Genomic DNA, 17085 nt, shown 5'->3' on the forward strand with positions numbered 1-17085 from the left:
TGAAAATTTAGAAATTTAAAACTTTAATATATCTAATACTTAAAAATTTCATGTAACTTACAAGATTGGCAACCCGATGGTACACCGCGTGCGACCCCGTGTGGTGGTCTATCCCCACCGTCTCCTCCATGTCCCCTCGCGACTTCTGCCATCTGTTTAACAAATATTATAAACATTCAAAATATATAATAAAGCTAATTATAAATAAGCAACATTTGAAAATTTAACAAATATTATAAACATTCAAAATATATAATAAAGCTAATTATAAATAAGCAACATTTGAAAATTTAACAAATATTATAAGCAATCAGGATATATAATAACTACGACATACCGTCAATCAGATTCATCACTAGAACAATATACATCTACAACATCATCATCACTGTCATATTTTTTATTATTTATTTCTTCATCTGAAGAGTACGTATCACCATCGTCATTGTCATCGTTAATGAAATCGTCATCGTTTATAGTAGGAGCAACATTCCTCCTAGCAACCACACTTGATTCACCACACTTGATTCACCAACATTCCTCCTAGCAACCACACTTGATTCACCTAAACAAACAAACATACATTTACTAAACAAACAATACAATCATACACATAGCAAACAAACAGCACAATCAAACACATACCAAACAAACAATCCCATAGTCATACAATGATTCCAATTTCATATAAACTTATACATATATACAATCACAATTTCAAAAAAAAAATTATAAATAAAAATACTAACCTGTTTTTTTCTTTTTGCTGTGATGGCAGGATTCCAATTGTCAACTTTGATAGGTATCCTTCGGTGGTGGCTGGGGGTCACCAAAAATACACCAAATCAGAAGAAAAAAAAACACGATAGCAACAAAACACCAAAACCGATCAACACTTACATGATGTAGCACTGAAGGAGAGAAGGCCAAAGGTGGTGAACCGGAGGTGGACTCACCGGTGGGGATGGCTGAAAATGGTGGAAGCCGATGGTGGTGAACCAATTGCAATAAATAACATAAAAAAAACTCCAAATTAGGGGTAAAAATCTTGACCACACAGCAATAAAGAGAGAAATCGGGTAGAAGAGATATTACCTGGTGCTAATCGCCGGATTTTGGGAGGGTAGCTTCGATTTTTCGCCGATCGCGAGAGAAAGAGAAAGAGGCTGCGACGCTGCGTGCAAATGAAACACAGACTGTGGTCTTTTAGGTAAACCCCTATGCCGACGACATGTCGTCGGTATAGGCTTAAAATAAACGACGCCCTTTACTTTTTTTTGCTGAAATAAAAAAAATGAAAAATAAAAAATCTATGCCGACGACAAGTCGTCGTTATAGTGTTTTCACACGGATCGCCACGTGGATTGCCGACGACAAGTCGTCGGTATAGATTCCGTAAAATTTGGTCGTTTTGATAAACCGGATCATCGAATATAAATAATTGGAAAATAGATTTATCGAAAGCTATACCGACGACATGTCGTCGGCATAGGTTTTCAGCATACCGCGTATTTTTTGGTCGTTCCCGCCAGAGGTTTCGAGACGACATGTCGTCGGCACAAGTATCCGGGTCAAACGATTTTGGTCAAAGTTGGCAAAACGTGTGGCGACAACTTGTCGTCGGCATAGGCGGAGTTGTAGCGACGACTTTTGTCGTCGGTATAGGTGTCGTCGCCATAGCTATGTATTCAAATAAGCTTAATTAAAAGCTTCAGCACCAGGGAATTTGTTCTTATCAGAGTACATGTGCATGTTTTTGGAACTGAAAAGCCAGGAGGTGTAACTTACGAGGGATGACATCTCGATTCTGGAGACTGTCGCTTCGACTCCTGAGTATGTTGAAACTTGAAAGTGGCGTCAAGTCAAAGGAAACCGTCCATGAGATTGTTTCGCCTAAACACATTTTGGGCCATAATATGGTGGCTTTGGCCAATTGGCCCTATGGGTGACATTAATATTGGGCCTCTTTACGCGGAGCCCATTGATGTGCAAACAAGTAGGGAGCCTTTTGTTAAGTCGGGAGCCCAGTCAATTTCGGATTTAAACAAATATGGTGGGTCGGGTATGGAAGGTGTTGAGTCTGAAACTTTTGTGGGGTAATAGAGGTACAAATCCAAGTATCATATTGATTTAAAACTCTTATATCACAATTTCAATCACCATATTGATTTGAAACTTCTATGTCTTTTTATATTCTTTATACTAGTTTATAATCCGTAGGAACTACGGTTACAAAATTAATTAAATTTTTATAGTAAAAACTCAAAATTATTAATTAATTATTTTAAATAAATTATTAATTAAGAGGTTTTTTTAGTTATATAAGTTTTAATCATTGATTTAAATAAATATGTGAAATTATATCATTTTATAATTTGTATTAATTTTATTTTAATTTTTATTCTAATGTTATAAATTTAATGTAATTAGAGTGGAAAATTTAAAATTTAAAATTTGAAATGGAGTTGACAAGTGACATGCAGACATAATAAGGTGACACATGGCAAAAGGAGAATAAAATATGCATTTCTTAGGAGGCCTAATAGGATGACACATGTCAAAAGGAGAATAAAATATGTTATATAAACATCTCACTTATTATAAAATATGGTTAAATAATTTTTTTCTATTAAATATGGTTAATTTAAACATGTCAATTTGTCACTTTGATCTTGCAACATCTCACTTTGTCACTTTTATGTAGCTCATATTACATTGTTTGTTTTCACTGGTATCTTCTACATTGGTCAAAAATTTCAAGGTCGATGACACACTAGAAGCTAAGTTTTGCAATTCATAAAGAGAAAATGTATCTTTGTATTTTCAATGACATTTTTGGATTGTTGGGTTATTTAAAAACTCACTTAATTTCCTATAAAATATTTTTGTACATTGTTTGTTCATATATATTTTTGAATGGTTGATTATATGTTTTGTGTTTTGTAGGGATTTAAAAGTAACTAGGAAAGGGACACCCACATTGATCAACCTTACAAAACACAAAACACAAAACATATGATCAACCATTCTGAATGAAGCATCAACAAAAACATAAATGAAAGTGGGACCAAATACGAATTGCAGCTAAAGAATAGACAACAAAAACATAAATGAAAGTAAAGGACCCAAATCGAAGTCAACCAAAAGGATACTATTTGTAAGGCTCCGATGATTTAATTGTATATATAATGGAAAAATAGTGCTAGGACAAAACTCTATCAAAAAGGCTCTTTTACAAGTTAAATCTTGACAAAACTAGAAGATTGGTACCTATGGTATTCAAAAAACTTTGGATATAGTCCAAAAAGTTTTCAACTTGCATGAAAGGTCCAAAATCAAAGCTTTTCTAGGTTTTTGGTCCATGATACACTTGAAAAGTCGATTTTGCCTTTTTCATTTCTTTTTTTATTTTCTTTATTTATTTTGGTATTTAAATAATTAAAATCTCTCTCTCTCTCTCTCTCTCTCTCTCTCGAAAGTCAAAAAACTCATTACCGTCTTTTGAAAGCTTTCCTCTTTCAACTTGTAGCCATGATTGTGGATTCAGAGCATTCAAATGTGTTTCTTTACAAGATTTAGATGGAAAGAACGTCTTCATACGACATAACACAGGAAGTATATCCCAGATCTCCACAATAGACCAATTGGGGTTTTTTTTAAGGAAAATCCATCAAATTGAATGAATTAAGATCATTCGAACCCTAAAAAAATCCCCAAGTTCCAAACTGTTTTCTTAACTTGATGATGAAATGTATTCGGGATCTCCACAATAGCAGAATTAGGGTTTGGGGGCGAATTTTCAAATTGGATGAGTAAAACCCTAAGAACAAAGAACAAAGTTTTAGATCTTTTTTTTCTTTTACTTGTGCATATAAACGTATGTCCCATGGAGTTTCTTCTTGCACAGATGACAAAAACTCAAAAAGTCAGGTTCTGGGTGTCCTTTTACATCGACTCTCGTCGGAGATATGTGGAAGATGGAGCAACCTTGTCCTATCATCCCGTTGTTTCTTCTAATGTATCCTTCGTATACGAATCCATCATCATAGACTTTTGTATATGAATTGTTTGGCATGTGACGAGTTACTATGGTGTACTCTTCTTCCAAGCTTTCGTCATCAAGATCGAACTTTAGGGGTTGAGTTACCAGAATCGAGATGCACCGGGAAGTCGACTAGCTATCGTCACCTGAGGGCGGCCACTATACCAAGTCCAACCTCACCCATATCACAAGTCACAATTCCTCTGGGTGATAGAAGTTTTAAGTCCAAGGGAGTTCTTGGGCTGCTACCGGCTTCCATAACGCCAGAGCGGTTGCCGTCAGCTAACAACTTCCCGACCAACGGCCTTGTTTTCTTTCCTGTCTTGTATATGAATTGTTTGGCATGTAACGAGTTACTATGGTGTACTCTTCTTCCAAGCTTTCGTCATCAAGATCGAACTTTGGGGGTTGAGTTACCAGAATCGAGATGCACCGGGAAGTCGACTAGCTATCGTCACCAGATTTCCTAAAGGCGGCCACTATACCAAGTCCAACCTCACCCATATCACAAGTCACGATTCCTCTGGGTGATAGAAGTTTTAAGTCCAAGGGAGTTCTTGGGCTGCTACCGGCTTCCATAACGCCAGAGCGGTTGCCGTCAGCTAACAACTTCCCGACCAACGGCCTTGTTTTCTTTCCTGTCTTGATCGTATACTGGAATCACAGGACTATGTGTGTGAATTATTGAGAGAGAGAGATATTTTATTTTTTATTTTTAATTATTTAAATATAAAAATAAATAAAGAAAATAGAAATAAAAAATAAAAATAACAAAATCGACTTTTCAAATATATCATGGACCAAAAACCCATAAAAATTTTGATTTTAGACCTTCCATACAAGTTGAAAACTTTTTGGATCCTATCTAAAGTTTTTTAAATACCACAAGAACCAATCTTGTAGTTTTGTGTTAAATCTTTTTTAAATTTTAACCAAAGAAAAACACAAACCACAAACCATTTTTGCACTTTTCTCCAAATTCTATTTTAGATTACATATTTTCAAGACTAACTTTTAAGGATCTGTATTACAAGGTTATAATTAGAAATAAACATAAATGGTGGATTCATATACAAAAATAAAAAATAAACAAAAGGCCCACTACATTTGGCATGAAGCAAAAAAGAGAAACAATATCTTCTTCTCAATCCCTTGTGAGTTGAAAAGACATAAATACCCTTATCATCTTTAAGATAATAATAAAAAAAAAAAGAAACATTACTAAAAAATAAGCGATGCAGATGGTCCAATATATGATTCTTGTCAAACTTTAAACACCAAAAGAACATAAATTTCCAGACAAATCTAACAAATCTGCCCCACAAATACAACAAAAAATTATCCCGGAAGTTTTTTTTGCTGCTTACGACAACCTACCATTTAATAATTCTTGGGTACCAATATAACTAGACACAAGTTAAAAAAAATTACATGAAAATATGACCACCTATAAAAAGAGGCACAAAATGGAAAGGCTTTTTAATTTGCATATAAAGCCTACAATATTCACGGATTCTTTCATGTGCCAAGAAGGTTGACTGAAATTAGTTTGGTTGACCTCCACTAGACCCTTTCAAGGGCAATCCTGGAAAAAGATGGTTTATGTCAGAATCTATGGTTCAACAACCAATGTAGAAACAGCATTTTTATATTCATGGTTAAATTCAATAGATTGTTATACTGGGGTAGATTTTCAAAGTAGAATACTATACAAATATAATAGAAACATTGCAGGATTAAGCATGGAGAAACATACCTTTAAGTGCTGCAGGATTAAGCTCCCAACAGCCTCTCAAAGCACCATCTTTTTCCTCTGTGAAAAGAAAAGCAGGAATGTGGCGAGAGAATCTGTTTATCTCCTTCTGTGGTATCACCACAATGTTGTCAGATGACCTTTGTACCCTTGGGGCCTTGTAAACCGACTTATAACCAGGGACATGTGTCAGGGACATAACTTTTACACTGCTTTCATCACTCTCAAGAACTTCAACAATCTCACATTCACAGTCAGCATCCTGTCTTTTGTTCAAAGCCCAAATCTGTTGTTCCCTTGGATATATACTAAAACTCTGACCATTTTCTTCTGCTTTCACAACATGCGAAAAGACATCCGGGGGTAGTGGCTTTGTTTTACCAGGAGTCACTTTAAATAAACCACAAACAGTTGACTGATTGTTGCATGACTTAAGAAAGGATACTTGAAGTCTGAAGGGAGGAGTTTCAATCTGTATAATCTTTACATAACATTGATGAATTCCATTACTTGTATCCCAAATCGCCCATATCTGCCCATTATGAAACTTCCATATCTGTGTGTCTGCACTGAAGTCATGAATTATCTTGGGGTATTTTGGTAAATTACCATCCTCACAAAACGAGTTTGAACCTTTTGATGACGTGGCAGTGGCATCACTAGGGTTCTTTAATCCCCTTGGTGATCGACGGACATTAAGCATGTCTTTATCAATACCATTTTTACCCTCGGGATTTACATTCTTCTTTGGAGTAGTAGCATTATTATTATTATTATTATTAGTAGTAGTAGTATCAGGATTGATGGAATAATAATAGTCTCCAAGGTCATCTGGTAAAGAAGCCGTATCAAGCTCAAAAGATCCAGGTGGCACTCCAGCTCTTTCTGCTCCAGTCAGTTTTGTTGATGGGATTCGATGGGAGAATCTTAAATGTTCATTTCCAGGGATTTTTCTGTCATTTAGTCCTCCCCAAGCTGTTTTTTTAAACAGACTTACAAACCCTTTGACTTTGACCAATAAAGCAACAGATACACTGCCATTAACATGCACATCAAGAATTTCCACAATATCAAATTTGAATTTAGTATGGTTTTCTGGGTCTGAACCCCATTTGATGTCCCAGTCCTTGAATAACGCCCATATTTCACCTTTTTGGGGATAAATAACAAAAGAATTTCTCTTCAAACCGTTTTTATAAACTATCTGATGAGAGAACATGAGACGATCTTTTGTTTCCTCTGATTCACCACCCATAAATTTCCCACATCCAACGGGTAACCCTTCTTCTGCCCATTTTATTTCAGATTCATCATCTGGGTCAGCCTCTAACCATGTGATCTTCAACTTAAATTGGGTTTTGAAAACTTTCCTAATTTTTGCATAGAATCTTGGCATCCCATCGATAGAATCATAACATGCCCAGATTTGGTCAACTGCAAATCGATCTTCTTCTTTATCTTTGTCAAAATTACTGAATTCTAAATCCGGGCAGTTTACAAACTCTGGTTCTGAATCAGACTTACTATCATCATCATCATCATCATCATCATCATCATCAAGATTCACATGGTTGCCATTTGGCATGCTTCCATCACCTTCCTTGTCCACATCAGCATTACCAGACACTTTTTCCTTTTCCTTTTTGGTTTTCACATCTTCAACATCATCTGATGATTTCCGTGATCTTTTTTGAGGGCTCGACTCATCGAATGCAGCATCTTCATTGTAAGAAACTTGTGGTTTTTGGCGTGAAGATTTTCTGTGATTGACATTATTGCCAGCTGGACCAAACCCATTTCCTCCTTCTGCATCAGAACTACTTTCACCAGATTCTGCTCCAATCTTTCTTCCTCTCTTCTTCTTTGTGTCTTTAGAGGGTTCTGTTTTCATGCCCTTCGGTACAGTTTTAGAACTACCACCAACTCCAGTAGCTTCAGTTTTTGTATTTGAAGTCTGATGTGTAAAATGACTAGACTGCCCATCTTTTTGTATATTGACTTTGACTTTTTCACGTCTCTTCACCTCTTCCGTGTGAGAAAAGGGTGGTTGTGGTTGAGCTCTGTTGGATCCAAGATTTGCACTTTGATTCTCCTCATTCACAAAACGGGCTCCAGGAACTCCCCCTGCTGCACTTATGTCATAGGCAATGAAGAGCTTTGAGCAATGCTGACACCTCAAAGGTCTGTTCACAAACTCTCTGTAGTACTCGTATTTTATGTTGCAAAAAGGGCAATAAGTCCAGAAAGATGGCCGAAGGCTTGAAACTGGTGGTGGTTGTTGATGATGATTCACACCATTGAAGTGAGAACTCGGGACATCATTGAAGTTGGTTTGACCTGAAAACTGTTTTCTAGCATATGAACCATAATTTTGAGGCCTTTGAGGCTTTGTTGCAGGAGCTTTCATGGGTTGTCTACATTTAACATCATATAGAGACCTTTTTCCTTTATCTGAAAGTATCATATTTGCTTCACCAATAAGTTTAAAAGCAGCTTCAGCACCAGGGAATTTGTTCTTATCAGGATGAAGTACAAGTGCAAGTTTTCGGTATTGTTTACGGATAGTTGCTTCATCTGCTACAGTTTCAATTTGAAGGATTCCATATAGGTCCTTTTCAGCACCATTGATCTTTTTTAGAGATGAACAATGAACCTCACAAACTGTAATTAGCTGGGAAATGTTTTCTAGTTCTGGATATAAGTTTCTGGCCTTCAATGCAATGTTTCGTGCCCCTTCAAAATCATTATTCACCATCTTCTTTTCTGCAAGCCCCTTGGCCCTGATAGCCTCATCTTTGTTACACTCCATTGATGCAGTAATTCAAGAAGGTAAACTACTCAGAAGATCTCATTTATATTAGAAATCAAAATCGCATCCTATAGTATCTTGTGTTTAACTCATGAATTATGAAGCAATCATGTAATGGCAATGCTCCCCTTTCTCCCCAGAGTTCACTTCAAATCCCAATCTGAATATACAAAAACAAAGTGGATATAGTTATTCAATATCTGTTTCGACTTTCATTTGGAAACTAAAGTAGCAAGCATATAACTGGAAGTTTTTTACTTACTACTTAATTGTTGTAGAATGATATTACTAACAACTTATACCTAAAATTCTCTGATGCGCAAAGATGAGTGGAAATCAGATTCAGATCGTCCACCCTCTGCGATTGATAATTAGGAGAAATGTCCTGAAAGTATCACACAACACCAGATGATATTAGGTGATATACAGTTTGAGTTTGCATCTACGTTTCTGAGAATGAGAACAATAACAACAACAGCAAAAAAAATATAGCAATGATCAGATTGAGACTGATTTCATATCCTCTTACTATACGAATTTAAAGTAATCAAAACCAAACACCTGGTTCCATAAAACCCCATCGCTAACCTTTACGAGTTCAGAATAACTTCTAAACCGTCATGTGCGGAACAATTTCACACATAAATGTAAAGAGTGCCAAAAACCCTAAAACGGAGTAAACAGCAAAATCGGGTATTTTCGAATACAGAAGATGAAATTAGGAAACGATATATCGAAAAACAAAAGAAAAATATCAAAATTAAAACCATTGTACAAGTACATACAATTACAAACAGTCTTCACACACAAAAAATATACATTGACATTGAAGCAGGAGACCAAAACAATGAAATATGAGAAAGCAGAACTTACTGAGTGAGGCTTGAGCGAGCTACCGAGAATTCTGGAGATGGAAATGAAGGAGGGTTGGATCTAGAGATGATATGGGCAGCGGGAAGAAGAAACATGAAATTTTTAGAGAAGATTTTGGCTCTGAAATATTTTCGTTTCTCCCTCCAAATTGTTAGCGTTGTTCATCAAGGGGTTGAGAAATTGAGGAATGTTAGGGTTTTTTAGGGGGTGTACTTTATGCACTAATCGTTGTACCTTGTATACTAACATGTTTAATAATTGTTTATGTTTTAATAATGCGTTTTTATCTTTCACAACATCGCATTTTATTTTTGTGTTACTAACAATTTGTGCCTCTTCTTGGATTGTTGACATAATATCGACGTATTTATTTAATAAGTACAATTAGGAAAACATGGGTTTTTATTTAAACTGTAGTGTAGCTTATAATTAACTTTTAATAAAGACATATTAGTAGAGGTATTATGCGGTAATTAATGATTTAATGTTGTATCAAAATACAATATTATGCCATGATAAAATAAAATAAAAAAAAAATTATGTATTACATAGGAGATGAACGAAACATTTTTAAAAACATTTGATTTTTTTTCTCATAGCACTAAAAAGAATTGTTTTTTTTTTCTTTTCTTGTGTCGATTTGTATATGGAAAAATTAATGAAAAATAGAGAGTAACGTGAGAAGAGGAAAAAATGCCACTCACTGAAAAATTTGGAAAACCATACATCCAGGCTCAAAGAATATCATGAATCAAAATTATGGGGCGTTTTGGTGTAATTCACATACACCGTTTTTTTTTTCTCAATCGTATGCGAAAAGATGGGTAGAATGCTTCGTCCATATGATTATTCCAATTCTTGAATATCACCAACGAAACCATAAATAATATTGAGAATTATATGTGGATTAGTTGCTAATAATAAATGTAGAATTTCGTATATACCCCTGCTAAACATTTAAATATCGTATTTGTCCGACCTAAACTTTAAATATCATATTTGCCCTTCTTAATATTTTAAAATATCATATTTACCCAAATCTAATTTTTAAATAGATTTTACTATTTAATAATCATTTTTTACAATTTAAAATCATTAAGATTGAAAAAAATAACTAAATGGACAAGAATACCCTTACTCTCTATCGCATAAACCCCTTACCTGATGGCTTCTGCGATCGCAGAAGATCTCGTCGATCAAAAAACGCACAAAGTCGACCTTCTTTTCAGCCTTCTCGCCTCTTCCATGTTGCAATAGGCATGATTATCAGGTTAATTTCTGGCTTTATTTGTGAATTGAACATTCAATTCATGATTACAACGGATGAATAACTTAAAACCTGAGAATGCGTGATCAACAGATGTGTAATCGGATACAATCAGTAGGTTATTTGTTAGCTCTGTTTGTCAATTAAACCGTTTTGCAGCTCGTTGAGCAAGACTCTGAAGGCCAATCTGCTTGTTTCGATTTCAAGCATGTACAGATTTGAACAAAATCATAAAGAAATAAACAATTGATTAAACTTAAGGATAGTATACGCGAGATAGACATGAAAGAAGTTGAACAATTGAAACTATATTCATGTTTATTCTAGTCAATCGCAACTATAAAGGAATTAAACAATTGAAACTAGGAACCCTAAAAAAGGAATTCGCATTCTACCTGATTGAATGTTTAGTGCGTTTGATGAATACCTGAATTCTGAATCATAGATGTAGTATGTAGCTTCCAATACGAATTGCTGGTTGGCGCTTGATCTGAGATACGGGAAGAAGCTGAAGCTGCGATGCCATATGGAGCCTGCAATCATCAACGCGATTGATATGTACTGGAAATTAGACTAGGGGTATTATTGTCTATTTATTAAGTTCCTTTAATTATAATCATTTAAAATTATGAAAAATAATTATAAATCAATAAAAGTTATCAGAAAAATAGATTTGGGTAAATAAGATATTAAAAATATTTAAGGAGGGCAAATACGATATTTAAAGTTTAGGTCGGGCAAATACGATATTTAGATGTTTAGCAGGGGTATATACAAAATTCTGCCAATAATAAACTTAATTATTATTAATAGGTATAATACTCATATATTACATGAGTTTATATATATATATATATATATATATATATATATATATATATATATATATATATATATATATATATAAATTGTAAACATTTGAAAATGTTTGAATTTATAAGAAAATTAGAAAAAATATTAAATTACTAAAATCAATTGTTTTTTTCTCTTTTAAATTTAAACAAATAACTTAGATAAATAAATAAATGAAACTAATGAAATTTTAATTTAAAAATGTTGAAATTAAAAAAAAAAGTCAATTATTGAAATTGATATGCATTTATTATTACATTTATTACAATTATTATGTTTAAATATTATGTGGAATTTAATATAATGGAAAAAACCACAAAATGTCATGTAGAAAAAATTTAATTGAAAATAACCACAAAACGACATGTGGCCAAATCCATGAGAGTGTTACATGTGGCAAAAAGATTTTCATTTATTAGAGTAGATATGTTAACATATCCCACCAGGATTACGTCAGATATAGCGGAACCGTCAGTCTAATAGACGGTTTGGGCAAAGAGCGGTGTATGCCTAACATCGAGTCCTCGATCTCGTGATCCCATATTCATTCCTTGGCGCTCAAGCGCCAAAGCCAGTGTCAAGACAAAATAGTATCAATCGTCTCTCAGAGCGACAGGTGTAGCGCTCAGAACGTTGCTCCTGGCAAACTTGCACCAATAGCAAACGACTACGCGCGGAGCACAATCTACCAATCGAAGGTCGTCTATCCCTACCAAACCTGAAAAGGTAAAAGATGTTGTCGGGGATCGGCTCCCCCGACAATAGGTATAAAAAGGTATCTTCTCCTCCAAGAGAAGGGATCGAGAAATAAACCCTTAAACTCTTACCTTACACTTTTTCACTTTCTCTCTAAGAGATTAACTGACTTGATCGTCGGATCATCGTTCCGGGACAGCCTACCGGACGACGACTGGCGATCTCGTTTCCTTTGCTGTGATTCTCAGGCCCTTCATTCCATCCTTCAAAGAGACAGAGTTAAGCCGGAGACATATCACAATAGTTGGCGCCATCCGGACGTTCACCCAGTACAGCCCAACGCGATAATCAACAATACGTGTCTATATTGGGCCGAAAACCATTCAATTGTTTTTCATGGGCCGAAAACCCATTCCTTTTACTCATTTGGGCCAAAAACGAGTATGAGGGCCCAATGGGCCGAAAAATTTATTTTTGGGCTACACAAATTCGGTTGATAATCAAATATGAGCCCAACATCCAAATTTCTTTCCTTCCCTCACCTCATTCTCGGTTTTAATAAAAAAAATTGAATTAATTTGAAATTAGTGACACCTCCTTATTGCATGGAGGATATCTATGCAATTAACCTCCCATACATCTAGAAAATCTCATACTTCTATGCAAGCTCTCCTCTCTCTTCTCTCTTCTTAATCTCGACCGAGAGCACCCACCATCACCCTCATTTTTCCACTTCAAACTCACTAAAATCCTCTCATATCTCTCTCAATAACACAAAGCAATCTTTCCCTCTTCCTCTTCTAAAACTCTGTGTGTGTGGGTTGGCTCAAGAAGATCACTTCAAGCTTCACATTCTTGGTAAGTTACTTCATAGTCAAGATGTTAAACTTCATCTTTATGCTAATATTTCCACTCATAAACACTTCATTTTGTGTTCAAGCTCCTAGAACTCCATAGATCCGAAAACTCTCTTCAAGAAGCAAACTAGGACCGAAATCACCTTCATTCTCTTTCACTTCTTCATCAAAACCGATCCATCACCTAAGGTGAGCTTCATACCCCCTTGTTTTCGGTTTTACTATGTTTTGGGGGAGAATACAAGTTGGTTTTGTGTCAGATCTAAGTATTTGTGCATGTATGTGTGTATTTTCATGTTATATGGTGTGAATATGTCATGAAAGCTTGTTAAACTTTCATAAAACTCGAAATACCTACCAAATCATATTGATGTTAGTAAACTAAGATATTTGAAGTGACCCTACATAATGTTGAAAAGTCTTAACATGCAAAAGTTACTAGAAAAACAAAGAAATAATGCAAAAAGGGCCATTTTTGACAAACAAACAAAAAGTGAGCCTTTTATGATAACTTACGGTTTTGAGAGGACCAAAAGAGTCATTTTGGATTAAAAAAATGGGTTTCTATGACATTCACGGTTTTGTAGGGATCAAAAGTGTTATTTTGGACAAAATGGGCTTCTTTTGGGCCTTCACGGTTTTAATGGGCTAAAATGGTCATTTTTCATAAAAAGGGGCCTTATTTGGAAATTCACGATTTCATGGGCTTAAAATGTAAATTGTTGGCCTTAATGGACTTAAAATGTCATTTTTATCAAAATGGGCCTTATTTACAAACTTTCGGTTTTTATTGGGCCTAAAATGTCATTTGAAATGAAAATGGGCCTTTATTGTAAATCTTTGGCTTTAGTGGGCCAATTTATTAAATTTTGACAAAAGTGGGCCATTATTGAAAAATTTCGATTTATTGGGCCAAAAAGGTCATTTCTAAGAAAAGTGGGCCGTTTATGTCATTTTTAGCACAAATCGGACTAAAACGGTCATTTTCATAATAAATGGGCTCTTTACGACATTTTTACTCGAGCTGGGCTTGTCACACCCATAACATGCTTATTGGGCTTGTTATACTCATTTCATGTTTATTGGGCCTTATAGGCCCATTAATTTTCTTATTGGGCCCCACGACACATTTTATGTTAATCGGGCTAATAACAAACAATACTTGACACTTTGCTAAAAACAAATGGTATTTTTATCCCCAATGTTTCAAAACATTATTTTAAAGCGGTAAATAATGTGATATACTGTTCGCATAAACTTAGTTAAGGTTCTTGTGAGACACACCTTCATCCGTATCTACCTAGTGTACAACCTTAAGTCCTGTAGTTATAATCATAGTCTCTTGGAGGGAGAGCGAGAGTTTGTGTATAAATCTATACAGGGTTGACCGCCCCACACCTGAGCTGTTCGCTACAGCTAGACTAGGCCAGTCTAGGGTGACAAATATCTTACCTTAAACAAGCGACGCCTGAAAAACTTCACGACAGGCATATCAGTCACATCAAGCATGGTTATAACGACTCACATAGAGATTAACAAACATAATAAGTTTATGGAATACATATACTATACTATTGATACATGTACGAACTATTCATTTTTACAACACTCGGGTCTTATGGTCTTAAGACTACAACTCTTTTACAAGCAGAAGATATCAGATTTTCTGGGAAATAATACACAACCATTTACTTACTACAGAAAATATAGGATTTTCTAGAACTCTCTCTTTATACATTTTCAAAAACATGAACACACATGCTTTAATACAATATTTGAAACAAAACTCTCGAACAAATTTTACGTAAAATATCGGATTTTCTAGAGTTTACAAATGATACAAAACCTTTCATACAACATACTTATGAACTCACCAACATTATATATGTTGACGTTTTTTTTTCAAATAACTTGTATTCTCATGGAATCGTTAAGCAGGTTGGTCATCAAGAACACGTGGATTTTTGTGTATTTTTGTTATCATCATACATTTGACATTTGGAATGTAATTTGTAAACCAACACACTGATGTAAACTATGATGGTTGTTATATTTCATGTGTTATGATGATGTTATCCTTGATTCAATTATATACACTGTGATGATATTACAAGATGAAGTCACCCGCCCCCGGGCATTTCCGCCGTCTGGTTCGGGGGTGTGACAGATTGGTATTAGAGCAATGTTTATAGTGAACTGGCATATCTAATCATACAAGATATGCAACTAGAAATACATTGGGACTAAGATACTCTAAACAAAAAAATACATACCTATGTATGCATTATTACAATAAGACGAAAAGGTCTTTGGAGGAATTGAACATCGCGGTTAAACTCAGGCAGTTATGTAATCATATTGGGGGTAAATATAGTCTGATCAACTATATTTATTCAAAATGCGACCAACATGTGCTTGGGAGTGATCGTGGTGGACAATGAATCTAGAAACTTACCAACCTCGTATCCAAAAAGTTTTAAGGAACCCAAATATAAACAATTAAAATACTATAGGAGCATTTTGGGGTAACATAAAACCGTCGCACGTACATTTTCTACACGCTTCTCACGCCTCCATGTTCGCATAGGCACCATGGATGAAATCCCACAAGGCGACCTTTACTACCAAACCTTAGTGGCCAATGGATGGATTGAAGGAGAACCAAAAATGGTTCAAGAAGAAAATCCAGAAGCGAGACCCGAAGAGTATATGGAACTGGACTATGAGATTAGCGAATCTGACGAGGAGGCAGATAAAGGTGAAGACATTAAGGAAACCCCTAGTGAACTCTACCCTTAGGGAATCATACCAGACCAACACACAGTGCATGGGAGCACTACTGGCCGTATACGCTCTCTAGAGGAAGAAGTAGCCAACCTGAAGCAATGACTCTTTGCGGCTAAAGCTAGGGCAGTTCGAGCAGAGCAGAAGGAGGATGAGATCACTCGTGAGATGCGTGAGTTGGCCGAGCTTCTGGTGCGTCACTTCGACATCTGAGTATCACCACCCCTATCGATAGGACACTCTCTCTTTTCATGTACTATTGTATGTAGGACCGACTCTATGATTAAGTGACTACACTACTCATAGAGTCGTCATGCTGACGGATTTTATTTTCTCTATGTATTGTACGTCTTCAAAGGCGAATTTCCATGCATTGTACTACAAAGTTATCATTAATGAAATGGTTCTATGTTTTATTTGTGATGTTGTTATCTGTTATGTGTTCTATTATCATGATATTGTATGAATTCACTCATATGCACAACCGAACCACCTGAACCGCTATATGCCAAAGGAACTCGAAACCACAAACTGCTATGTACTCACCATCTTTCTGTTCCATGACAGAAGATGCCTCGAATACCGATACGCAGAAACAACAACACGACACCACCACCGCCGCCTCCGCCGGAGGTAAACTCTGCTGCATTCCAGGCAGCAGTATCGGCTGCGGTCACCGCAACATTGGCTCATATTCATAATGGAAACAATGGTGGTTGAAATGGTCAAGGTACTGGAAGCTCAAACCAAGGAATGAATCAAGGGCCTATAAAAGTTTGGACCTAAAAATATTTCTCAAATGCCAAACCTCGAACATTCAATGGAACTGGTGGCGTGATAGCCTTGAAGCGCTGGATTGAAAAGACCGAGCCCGTCTTTGAAATCTACGAATGTCCGGAAGAAAGCAAGGTGAAGTTCGCAGCCTGCACATTTGTTGACCAAGCCCTATCCTGGTGGAATGGTCATGTGAAGGCCATGACTTTTCCGGTCGCAAACGCTATGCCTTGGGGAGAACTTAAGGAGATTCTGATGGCAGAATATTGTCCCCATGGGGAAGTACAGAAACTAGAATAAGAGCTATGGAACCTCACATTGAAAAACTCAGACATCGAGGCTTACATTTTCAGATTCAGTGAGTTAGCCCTTTTGTGC

General features: G+C 35.8%; 1 protein-coding gene across 2 annotated transcripts; it reads right to left on the reverse strand.

The window, feature by feature from the left end:
• Positions 1 to 5264: 5264 nt before the first annotated feature.
• Positions 5265 to 9666, reverse strand: LOC145108768 (uncharacterized). 2 transcript variants are annotated; one of them, XM_079045844.1, is made up of 4 exons: positions 9478 to 9666; positions 8907 to 8989; positions 5799 to 8764; positions 5265 to 5627 (listed from the first exon to the last, which is right to left on the reverse strand). In XM_079045844.1, exons 3-4 carry the CDS (start codon positions 8602 to 8604, stop codon positions 5587 to 5589), a joined length of 2847 nt encoding a protein of 948 aa, XP_078901970.1. In that variant the 5' UTR covers positions 8605 to 8764; positions 8907 to 8989; positions 9478 to 9666; the 3' UTR covers positions 5265 to 5586. The 2 variants fall into 2 exon arrangements, with proteins under 2 accessions (XP_078901970.1, XP_078901971.1); XM_079045845.1 differs by having other exon boundaries at positions 8867 to 8989.
• Positions 9667 to 17085: the final 7419 nt, after the last annotated feature.

This window comes from Lactuca virosa, chromosome 4 (genome assembly GCF_052849685.1).
Source record: "Lactuca virosa cultivar CGN04683 chromosome 4, Lactuca_virosa_CGN04683_v6, whole genome shotgun sequence".
NCBI classification, from domain to species: domain Eukaryota; kingdom Viridiplantae; phylum Streptophyta; class Magnoliopsida; order Asterales; family Asteraceae; genus Lactuca; species Lactuca virosa.